Here is a 12,008-nt window from a genome sequence, read left to right as displayed (position 1 = left end):
TCTCCTTCTCTTTCCTACAGCTGCCATCTGGGATTCCTTTCCATTGTGTGCATCTCAAACACTTGGATCTTGGGTACCATTTTAGTCCTGACATTAGCGCTTGGATGAAGTGTGCCAGTTGCTTATAGAAAGTTCACACAGAGAGATTTATGCACTGTGATATTTAAAGTCTTTTATTGTGTAATGGAAAATAGGCTACTGTCAGCCCTCCATCACATCACTCACTGAAAAATAAAACATAGGAGTCTAGAAAGATGGCTCAGTGGTTAAGACACTTTCTGTTCTGGCAGAGGACCTGAGTTCAGTTCCTAGCATCCACATCATGGTTCACAACCATCTGTAACTACAGTTCCAGGGATCCAGTACCCTCTTCTGGCCTCCATGGACACTGGGCATACATGCTGTACACACACATAGATGCAGGCAAATGCTTATGCACACATAAAAGAAATCTTTAAAAAAATGTATTGGCACTCTGATGAGTACTCCTAACCCAGTTTGATCCTAGGTGCTGTCTAGGACTAGCAGCTCTCCCAGAGATCTGACTCTGAGGAACAGTGCCACCACCATGACAGAAACACTTGCCTCTGCACAAGCAAAGGAAAGCTGGTCTTTAATTGCTTCACTGCCCACTGACCTAATATTTACATTCAAGAGAATACTGTTAATATATAAACTGTTGGCAAAATAGCACAAGTTCAAGGATAAAAATGGGTAGAAGAAGAAAAAAAATTTTTCAAATGGTTTAAAAAGTGACTAAGTATATCTTTGTGTCTGTCTGTCTGTCTCTCTGTTTGTCTGTGTGTTCCTTGCAGGGAAGACTTCCTGTGCCAAAGGAAGTGAACCGTAAGAAGATGGAGGAGACCAGCGCTGCCTCTCTGACTCCACCAGGCAGCCATGAGTTCTGCTCCCCGAATATCAGTTACCTCTACTTTTTTTAATTGTAACACCTCCATTTGTATTGCATATGGTGTATGGGGTTTTGATGAGGTCTTGGTATCATATATGGGATTTTTTTTCTGTGTAAATCATCAAATATACGAAGAAACTATGGGACTCTAAGCCTTGCTTTAGAGAATTTACAGTGGACAAATAGGTATCATCAAAACAGTTTCTAATCATTCAGACTCAAGTGAAAATACTCAGAATTTCACACTGTGAATCCACGTTTACAACCCCTACAGGTGGGCCTTCAGGCCTGGTTCGCTACAACAATGTCTTCCACAACTCAAACTCCCTCTGCTCTCACATGACTGGTCCACTCCCACCTTTTCATCACATGGCTCCCGACTGCTTCTTGCAGAGGCTGAGAGTCCCCCCACTTTTTTTTTTCTCACTTAGATGTAACAAGCCTAGTAGTTTATGTTCATCAATTGTCCGTATATCTCTATATTTTATCCATGTACTCTTTTGATGTATAGAAGTAGTTTGAAACTCATTGTTTCCTTGTGGTAAGTGACCGAGATGCTGCCACAGGACCTGAGACACTGATGAATGGTGCTATTTTGGACTTTCAACATGCTCCTTGGCGAGGTAGCTCTGATGGAGTTATTTTTTATTTCCATGTTCTGAGAAGGTGTTGTTGGTACTCTGTTTCCCCGAATGTTGTTCTCTAGACTGGATTGTCTTGTTTTCCTTGTGTCTTCAGTGTGGCTTTCTTCTTCAGTGTTGTAGGTTGAGCGGATGCTGCCAGGAGTGTGAGGGGCTGTCCCCTCATGGCTGGCTCTGGTGGATGTGCAGTCGCGTTAGCGGGAGCAATCACAAAACTGTAATGTACCTACCAGAACTCTTCCGTTCTGCAGCCTCACCTGCCTGACTTAGAAAAAGAAAAGCAATAATTCCCCAGGCATCTCGAGGTATCTCTTTGGATTCTTTTTGTTTGACTGGTATTCAGGGGGGTAAAGGTCCACTCTTTTTCAATAAGTGCCATGTGGGAAAAACAAATCCAAGTACTGACATCTGAGTAGGAATTTGAAAATTATACCTGTCCCAAAGTTGAAATTGGAAAAAATGTCTTTACAAAATTATGATGATGATGACGATGATGTTGATTATGATGATGATGATGATAAAAGGTAAAACACCTTTTTTGGGGCAGTTTTGATAAGCAAGGTGTAGAGTTTACATTTTTGTCCTTGCTCCCAATGAAATGGATGAACAAAAATAAAATCTGATAATGCCATCTCTTCACGGAATGTTGTTGTGTTAGCCAGACTGAAAGCCCACCTTAATTTTTATATAACGTCTTTAGCTCTTCCTTTGACAGGGCAGGCCTTGTTCTGAACTGTTTGCGCTTCTGACTGTTAAACACCAATGACGCATGCACTGTCCTTCTCCCTTCTCTTCTCGCTCCCCCACTGGCCTGAGTTTCTTGTGCATTCCCCCCTCCCACCCCCACCTTTGTTAGGATAGATATATCAGCTATGTAAATAGAGCAAGAAAACAGTATTGTGCATTTGTGGCATTTATGTAGAGTTGCAGCTGCGCACTGCTGGAGATGCAGGCTTTTGTAACATGTGGTCCTTACTGTTGCTCTCAAAAGTACCCAATGTATTTGAGCTATTTTAGTAGTATTTGTTCAATAAATATGCAAGCTGTAAGACAACTGTGATGTGGCTCATCATTGCAGTCGTACTTTTTAATGCCTATGCAGATCCATGGTTATTTTGTGTTCCCAGGACCTCTCACACCAGGCCAAGTGTTAGAAGGGAGGAGATTTACCTTTCAAGAATTTTTGAGGGTTTTATGAGACTAGGGGCAAGGTAGGGGCTTATTAAGATGGTATTAACATCATTGCCTTGGTCACAAAGGAGAATTAAATCCAAATCCTTTCATTTCTAGACATTTTCTTTCTAGGGCATTCCCACACAGCTCAGAATGCACTTTCTCACCCCTTCCTTGCCATGGTGACCCACTCTGAAGTGTTTGCACCTTCACACAGAGAAAAGGCTTACATGTGTAAGAGGATACAATTCTGAGCTAAGCATTTAAGCCATTAATGTGTAGGTACGTAATCACTCAGAACCCTGTGGGTGATAAGATGCCATTATCAGAGCCTTTTAGAGGTCTCAAGTGACTCTGAAGACAAAATTGGGGGATTCATACTCCATAGATACTTGGGCTTTATTCCTAGCTCTTTTGTGTGTGTGTGTGTGTGTGTGTGTGTGTGTGTGTGTGTGTGTGTGTGTGTGTGTGTGTTGTTGTAGATAGAATCCAAGGTTTTGTGCATGCAGGGCAAGCTACTCTACCAACTCAATGATATTCCCAAACCTCTCAATGTATTCTTTTTGTTTGTTTGGTTGGTTGGTTGGGTTTTTGTTTGTTTGTTTGATTGATTGATTGATTTTTTTGAGACAGGGTTTCTCTGTGTAACAGTCCTAGCTGTCCTGGAACTCGACTTGTAGACCAGGCTGGCCTCGAGCTCACAGAGATCTTCCTGCCTCTGCCTCCCAAGTGCTGGGATTAAAGGCGTGCACCACTACCACTCGGCTCGATATATTCTTTAGGAAGGCAGAAGTTATGGGAACATCTAGATAGCTCTAAGAGACACCTATGAATAGAGGGACTGAGTTGCCCAGCCAACAGCCAAGGGAGTGGGCATGGTTCTCCAACCCCAGCCAGAATATCAGATGGTTCTAGCCCCATTTGCCATCTTGTCTGTTGAGAAATTTCTACTGCTTTTCTCATTCATTATGGGACAGAAGCATCCCCTTGATTTATGGAACAGCTTCAAAATTGACTGGTGTACTGTAGATACTGAGATTTCAACTCAGTAGAGGATAAAGAACAGATTTCTAAAAAGAGAGAGAGAGAGAGAGAGAGAGAGAGAGAGAGAGAGAGAGAGAGAGAGAGAGAAAGGGAGAGAGAGAGAGAGAGAGAGAGAGAGGTGTCTTATCATCCCCACACTGGGAGTGTATCCTCAGTAGGGTGGACAGAGATGCTTTGGGGGAGACCCTGGTTCCTGATCGTGCATGTCAAGAGATATCTTATAAATTGGAAGGTTATTGGGTTTAATTTTAAATTAATGCACATCTCCAGTGAGATACCAGCACCTGTATACACACCCAGAGGCTAATGCCTCTGCATGTAAAGGAAGGTCTTCTTTTATTTCATTACCTTTCTACTTAGAAACAATCCTTACTTTCCTACTCAACGAGCTCCCTTTGCTTAGAAGGGTATCACAGCTATGAGGGGATATGCTCTGCCTTATCAAATTAAGATTATGAAGAGATGATGAGACTGGCCATTGGAGTGGCATTTCTCTATTATTTTATTTCTGTCCATCTTAATCATCTGTTGCTACTAAAGAGGTGGCAACCACATTTTGCATATTGAAACCATATGCTTTCGTATCCCACAGGTTCTATGGTTCGGGATTTCTGCAGTAGTATAGCTGGTGGTTATTAGTATCTCCTAGCAGCCAAGATGTCAAATGAGGCTACAGCTATCTGATGTTCTGGTTGGGGTTGGAGAACCATGCCCACTCCCTTGGCTGTTGGCTGTGCCCCTATCTTAGGGTTTACTACTGCTGTGAAGAGGCACCGTGACCACAGCAACTCATAAGAAAACATTTAATTGGGGTGGCTCACTTACAATACCTGAGGTTTAGTCCATTATCATCATGAAGGAGAGCATGCCGGCATGTAGGCACATGTGGTGCTGGAACTGAGAGTGCTCCATCTTGACTCAGAGGCAACAGGAAGTCAACTGACTGTCACACTGAGGGAAACTTGAGAAAAAGAGACCTCAAAGCCCACTCTCACAGTGACACACTTCCTCCAACAAGGCCACACTTCCTAATACTGACACTCCCTTTGGGAACCATTTTCTTTCAAACCACCACAGCATCTCAGTCCCTCTATTCACAGGTCTCTGGGCAGAGCTGTCTGGATGTCCCCATAATTTCCGCCCTCCTAAAGAATATATCTATCAAGAGACGTTTGGGAATATTGAGTTGGTAGAGTAGCTTGACTTGCATGCACAAAACCTTGGATTTTATCTACAGCAACACATACACCACCACCATCACCACCACCATCACCACCACCACACCAAACCAAACCAAACCAAACCACACCACACCACACCACACCACACCACACCACACCACACCACACCCAAAAAAGAGCTAGGAACAAGCCCAAGTAACTCTGATCAAGTCTCAGACCTCACCATTGTGCTGGGATGGTGGCTCACGTCTATATTCACAGAACTAAGGAGTCAAGTCCAAAGGTTTGCCATCAGCTTGGGTCAGCCTCATTTGCATAGTGAGTTTCAGGCCAGCTTGGTTTACAATCAGAGACCAGAAAAAAAGAAAAAGAAACTAGAAAGCAAGCAAACGATAGCCCCAAACCGAATACCATATTCTGTTCATGTAAATTAGTCACTAAGTTTACAGTCTTACGGTATACTCTACAAGACAGAAAATCGTTACATCTCTTGAAATGGGGAAAACTAAAGAATTTGGAGACATAATTTTGAAATAATACACCATCTCTACTAAAAAGAACCTAGGGTTTATTGTAGGTTTCTTATATATTGTGTATATAAGAAAATCTGAAACCTGGAATTACAGATGCTTCTTCAACTGAAAGTTCTTGGAGCTCTGGAGACCATGGTTATGAGGAGCATATTTAGAGCAAGACTGGAGGCCACAGAGCTTCCATTTACTAATCAGAGTGCTGGTATCCCCCAAAGAAATAGTTGCCGGCAGTTGTAAAAACACAGAAGCTGGAATGCATGATGTTTACAGTTCTGAGAAGAAACCTGTGGTATTCTGGGAGGTCACTGAAGACGGCTCATTCAGCCTCCATAAGCTTACAGGGATAGATTGTTGACCCTGCCCTCCACTATAAACATACAAGAATCATTCCAGGAGCAGCCATTAAACTGTTAATGGTTAATACCTGCTGTGGCAGAGCAAGGCTACATTTGGAGGCTGGCTGGGGTCAAGCAGGAGCCCCAGACTTTGATCAAAGACGTCGTTCTCTCACCAGTGGCAAAAAAAGCATTACCATATTGCCTTGGAGAGCAGATGGCCAACCAACTAGGGACCAGATATAACCTGTTGACCCCTTATGTTTGTCTACACTGTGTTTTTAAGAGTGTTGATTAGTTACAAGTGCTGACAAATTGAGAGATTCCACGTAAACATCTAGGTAGAAAAATGGCCGCTGTAACAATAGAAGAACAGCTGAAACAGCGGACTCTACCTTGGGATGAAACATGCCTTCTTCATCTGTTCTCACTCCCTGCTTCACTTACGTCTATCACCTGCCTCCGCTGGAAAGGCAGTTTTCAATATTAATCTTCTGGGCCTAGGGAGTAGTGGGACCCTTGTTTTACCAACAAAGGGTCAGGAACCTTTATCAAGAGTTGTTGTTTGATGGCGGAACTACTTGCAGTAGCACTAAGCAGACTGGAAACAAGCTCCTCCATGCTGTTCCAACAGCCTGACCGTGGTACCATCTGCACCTCCTCGGGTTCTCCTTGGAAATGTCCAGTAATCCTCCTCCAGGCCCTGAGATTCTATGATTGAAAAAAGAAAAGAAGTCTTGGATTGGTTCAAGGAAGACTATATATGAGCAGAGGAGACTCAAGAAGTTCAGACTGGAGTATGTGGCAGCTTTCCACAGAGTATACGCTTGTGTGTTTATGGGTAGCTTTAAGGAAGTTTGTTTTAAGGTCTTCTGTATTCTTTTCCTAAAATCAATCTGCAGAAAATGATTCTGGGTTCATAATAATCCTTTTCCACACTATTTTTTAAGAGAAATTTCATCTATCTCAGATATGACACATGGCCCTTAACATGACACCCAACCCTAGATGGAGGGAACAGAAGGTTTCTTCTAATTAGTCATGAAGACAGTCTCAGGCTTTTCCTTCTCCTATTCGTGTTAACGATGATTATAGTGTTAATGAGCAGCAAATGGGGTCTTTGGACTCATATGGATTTTCAGATTTCAGATGTATGGAAGGTGGAATGATGGAAATAAGGACAATATTTACTTAACACGTCTTCCTTTTCCTCCCTGTCCTTTTGAGGGAGATCGTGGACAGGGTGGAGCAATAACAACAACACAACAAAATGGTAGGAGCCAGCAACTAGGGAAAAATGGCTTCTGCAAGGGATTGTGTAGAACCATTTTCTACAGTTCTTAGCATCTGTCCATAGGGTAGATTTTGATTACTCGACTAGGAAGATTACTCGACTAACAAGAAACAGGAAAGACATCACGGACTGGCAGTGCTGATTTTGTTTGTTTGCTCATCACTCATTCATTTATTCATTCACTCATTCATTCATGCATGCATTCATTCTGAGACCAGACCTTGCTATGTTGCCTAGGCTGGCCTTGAACTCCTGGGCTCAAGCAATAATCCTGTCTCAGCCTCCTGCGTAGCTGGGACTACAGGTACATGTCGTTGTGTCTCTTGCTGACTATTTTAAATGGAATTATAAGGCTTTCTGAAGCTATCAAGTGGCTAAATCCAAACATAAAGACACTTTCATGAGGATTCTTTCAGATGATATACATTGTTTAATAAAACTGTCAAAAGTATTGTACAAATTATGACATGAAATGCTTATTCAATTATAATCATTTCTCCTCACATTATCATATAAAATATTTAATATCTTTTCCTAATTGGAACAAAATTTCTGTGCTGTTAGACCGATTAACAGCCTGGAAGAACCTTTTCATTCTTAGTAGTATTCTTGATTTTGACATGAATTCTTACATAATTATTCTTCAAAGCCAGTCAACAGCATTCAAGAGTTGCATACAAGTTTTCTGGAGAAACAACCTACCTTGTAGGTTAGTTACTTTTCTACCATTAAGTCCACATACCTGACAGATACTTAGAAGAAGAATGACTTATTTTGGCTCATGGTTTGAGAACTTACAGTCTCTCATAGTGGGAAAGGCATGTTCAGAGCCTGTGGTGATAGGTTCATATGGCTGGGAATGTTCAGATCTCATACCAGGAAGCAGAAAGCCAGGCCTGAATCAGGGTTCAGCTATATCCTGTAAACCCAGGGCCCTACCTCTGCTAGCCAGGCCCCATGTCCAAAAGTTTCAGTGACTTCTGAAATAGAGCCTTTGAAAGACATTTCCTATTCAAATCATAACACTTTTATCTTGGGGGTTTGTCGTGATGAAACTCCATGACTTAAAGTAATCCAGGAAGGAAAGGGTTTCTTTCATTTAATGATTCCTGGTACCAGCCCATCACTGAGGGAAGTTGGAGCAAGAACTCAAGGCTGGAGCCTAGAGGCAGGAACTAATGTAAAGGCCATGGAGGATGCTGAGGACGCTGCTTACTGGCTTGCTGCCTATGGCTTGCTCGGCCAGCCCAGGGCTGCCACCACCCACAGTGAACAGGGCCCCTTCATAAGAATCATCAATCAGGAAAATGCCCCACAGGCCTGCCTACAGGCCAGTGTGGTGTGGAATTTTCTCATTTGAGGTTCCTTTTCCCCAGATGACTCCAGCTTGTGTCAAGGTGACATAAACTTGCCAGCGTGACTTTGTTTTATGTCAGAGCATGTTGATCATCTTGCTCTACAACCTACTTAAACATGTAACAGTTAGAGCTGTATTACCTTGATTAGTATTTTTAGGGGTCAGTTTCACAATGTTTTACAGAATTTAAAATAGCTATTTGAGTAGAAAAATAAAGTCGACTTTTTTTCTGATAGAAATTGTACCTGATTTAGCTATTTGATAGTTAAGGTTGCCCTTATTGATGAGGATTTCTGAAAGACATTTTCTATGATTGAGTTAAATCTCCAGTGCTAAAGTGGAACCAATACACTGAAAGCAAAAATTAAGATCGAAGTATTTCATCAGAAAACACTGTTTTGTCAAGTGTTCAATCAGCTTTAAAAAAAAAAAAAACATGTGGTTTTATTCCTGCCATTTCTAAAGAGATGGGTTTTAAAAGGTGGTGCTAAATGCAAGTGTCACTGCATAATTAACAATCATTTGAGAAATCAGAGTGAATCTTTCTTGGTATACTTCCCAGAAACTGAGAAAGTGAATTATTCAAAATAACTGGAGAGTAAGTCTCTGCCACTCAGAGTCCCCAGTGCTCAGAGTCCCCATACACTAAAGATGTGGAAGAACCTTCCCAAGCCGACAGTCAACAGAGAAGCAAAAGTAGTTTTGATTATAGGTCATTATATGAATTTTGCCACATGGTGTTGAGGATTGAGTTTTATTGCTGTAGTAAAACATTTTCAATGTATATAACATGCACATAAACAAAAGGAGTAGAATTTATGTTGGCCTGTTTCACATGAGCAGGATAATCTTCATTGATAGACACATGAATTAATGACTAAAGTTCAACCTCTCATTAATGCTGGCACTGGGATGTGATTTCCCATTTTTTTTTTGTTTTTTGTTTTTTTCTTTACCAAGTATAAGGTATTCAAGTTTTTATCTGTAGTGTACTGCTTCTAAAAATAATTTTTTTCTTTTTTGTTTATTAAGAAAATTTTTTATTGATTTTACATACCAATCAAAGATCTCCCTCTTCCCTCCTTCCACCCCTCCATCCTCCCCCCCAACCCATCCCCCATTCCCTTCCACAAGAAGGTAAGGTCTTCCATGGGGAGTTAGCAGAGCTTGGTGTATTTAGTAGAGGCAGGTCCAAGCCCCTCCCTCTGCCTCAAGGCTGTTCGAGGTGTCCCATCATAGGCAGTGGGCTCAAAAAAGCCAGCTCATGCACCAGGGGTTGATCCTGATCCTACTGCCAGGGGCCCTTTAAGCAGACCAAGCTACACAACTGTCTCACTTGTGCAGAGGGCCTAGTCCAGTCCCATGCAGGCTCCACTGCCATTTATCTAAATTTTGTGAGTTCTCACTGAAAGGGAAAAATCAGTAGCCATCTTGAAAGATGCTCCCCCGCACAAAGGTATTTGCTGACCCGCAGTTTTAGAACTGACCAGAAGTTGAACTCATAGGAACATAAGGCTGAAACAATAAGTCTATATATCCTGAACTTGGCAAAACAGGATATGGGGAGTAATGGACTCAACTGACCAGAAGTTGAATTTATGGGAGATTAGGACTGGAACAATAAATCTGAATGTATCTATCCTGGGTTCAGCAAAAGCAGGACATAGGGAGTAAAAAATTTATATCTCTGTAGATACCCTGAATCCTGTTAGCCATCAGTAACCTCATGCTTATAGTTCAGCCAGTAACTTCAAAGAACTACCTCACCCCTAGCCCCCTCATCCAATCTCAAGCTGAATGTAAACCTTTCCTATATAAATGTCTTCAAGTGAGTGCTCAGGCCATCCTCCTCCACCCACTGTGTCGGATGTTGGATGCGGACCAAGCCTGACCTTGCTTGTTATCAATAAACCCCTTTGTGTTTTGCATCAGATATTGGCTCTGTGGTGGTCTTGCTTAGGGGTCTTGCAATGTGGGCACAACACCACTAGTTTGGTTTGGTGGTCTGTAAAACGAATCTTAAATGGACTTATTAATAGAAAAAACCTGGAGCCAGATATTGTGATGAAAACTGGAAGATCAGAGAAGCAGAACAAGCTACAGCCAACCTCACTTCACCAACTCCTCAGATGATCTTGTTTCCTCAGACTGAAAGCCTCTGAGTCCTCACCTGGAAGGGATCTCAGCTGAACTGCTGCTCAAAGCCTCTAGTTCCTGGTCCTCATGCCTCATATACTTTTCTGCTTCCTGCCATTACTTCCTGGGATTAAAGGCATGTGTCCTTCCCAAGCAAAGCCATGAGATCTCAAGTGCTGGTATTAAAGGTGTGTGCCACCACTGCCTGGCTCTGTCCAGTGTGGCCTTAAACTCACAGAGATCTAGATGGATCTCTGCCTTCAAGTGATAGGATTAAAGGTGTGTGTGCCATCACTGTCTGACCTCTATGTTTAATTTAGTGGCTGGCTCTGTTCTCTGATTCCCAGATAAGTTTATTAGGGTGCACAATATATTGGGGGACACAATGTATCACTACAGTTGTCTCTGTAGGTTTCCCCATCATGATCTTAATGCCCTTGCTCATAGAATCCCTCTTTTCTCTCTTCGACTGGACTCCTGGAGCTCTACCTGGTGTTTGGCTGTGGATCTCTGCATCTGTTTCCACCAGTTACTGGAGAAAGGCTCTATGGTAACAGAGTATTCACTGGTTTGATTACTGGGATAAGGCAGTTCAGGCATCCTCTCCACTATTGCTAGTAGTCTAAGCTTGGGTCATCCTTGGGGGTTCCCGGGAATTTCTCACTATCCCCATGATGTCTCCCTCTGTCATGGTATCTCTTTCATTGCTCTCCACTCCATCTCTGTTTCATCTTGACCATCCATTCCCTTATGTTCTCATCACCCATCCCCTACCCTCCATTGCTCACCTCTCATGCCCACTTTACTCGTGGAGATCTCATCTATTTCCCCTTCCCAGGGTGACCCATGCATCCCTCTTTGGGTCCTCCTTGTTAGCTAGCTTCTCTGGAGCTGTGAGTTGCAGTCTGGTTATCCTTTGCTTTACATCTAGTATCCACTTATGAGTGAGTACATACCATGTTTGTCCTTCCGAGTATGGGTTGCCTCACTCAGGATGATATTTTCTAGTTCTATCCATTTGCCTGCAAATTTCATGACATCAGGGGCCTGGAGAGATGGCTCAGGGGTCCAGATCACTGGCTGCTCTTCCAGAGGTCCTGAGTTCAATTCCCAGCAATCACATGGCGGCTCATCTGTAATGAGATCTGGTGCTTTCCTCTGGCCTACAGGCAGAACAATGTATACATAATAAAAATAATTCACTTTGCAAAGATTTCTTTTTATACTTAGAGATTTGTGGTCACAGGAAATAAAAGTGAAAGTTTAGGTGCAGATAAGGCAATTGCAGATAAGGCAATAAGGAGATAAAATATTTTTGACCAAAAAATAACATGACATTAAGATAAAGTTCTTGAATAAAAATAAAAACTATTAGTTCAAGAGGAAAAAGAAAAAATATCAAAT

At 42.2% G+C, this 12,008-nt stretch overlaps 1 protein-coding gene across 2 annotated transcripts in view; it reads left to right on the top strand.

The window, feature by feature from the left end:
* The window catches only part of Nrep (neuronal regeneration related protein), a 28,005-nt gene extending 25,400 nt beyond the window's left edge, over positions 1-2,605 (top strand). For both annotated transcript variants that reach the window (XM_052741812.1, XM_052741811.1), the window contains one exon: positions 816-2,605. In XM_052741812.1, the coding sequence (XP_052597772.1) occupies positions 816-941 (126 nt within the window). In that variant the 3' untranslated portion in view covers positions 942-2,605. The remainder of the gene's footprint in view (positions 1-815) is intronic.
* The last annotated feature ends 9,403 nt before the right edge of the window (positions 2,606-12,008 follow it).

This window comes from Peromyscus californicus, unplaced genomic scaffold (assembly GCF_007827085.1).
Source record: "Peromyscus californicus insignis strain IS unplaced genomic scaffold, ASM782708v3 Scaffold_17__1_contigs__length_78620276, whole genome shotgun sequence".
Taxonomy (NCBI): domain Eukaryota; kingdom Metazoa; phylum Chordata; class Mammalia; order Rodentia; family Cricetidae; genus Peromyscus; species Peromyscus californicus.
The sequence above is the reverse complement of the archived record's forward strand: the minus strand, read 5'-3'. Positions and strand labels throughout refer to the sequence as shown.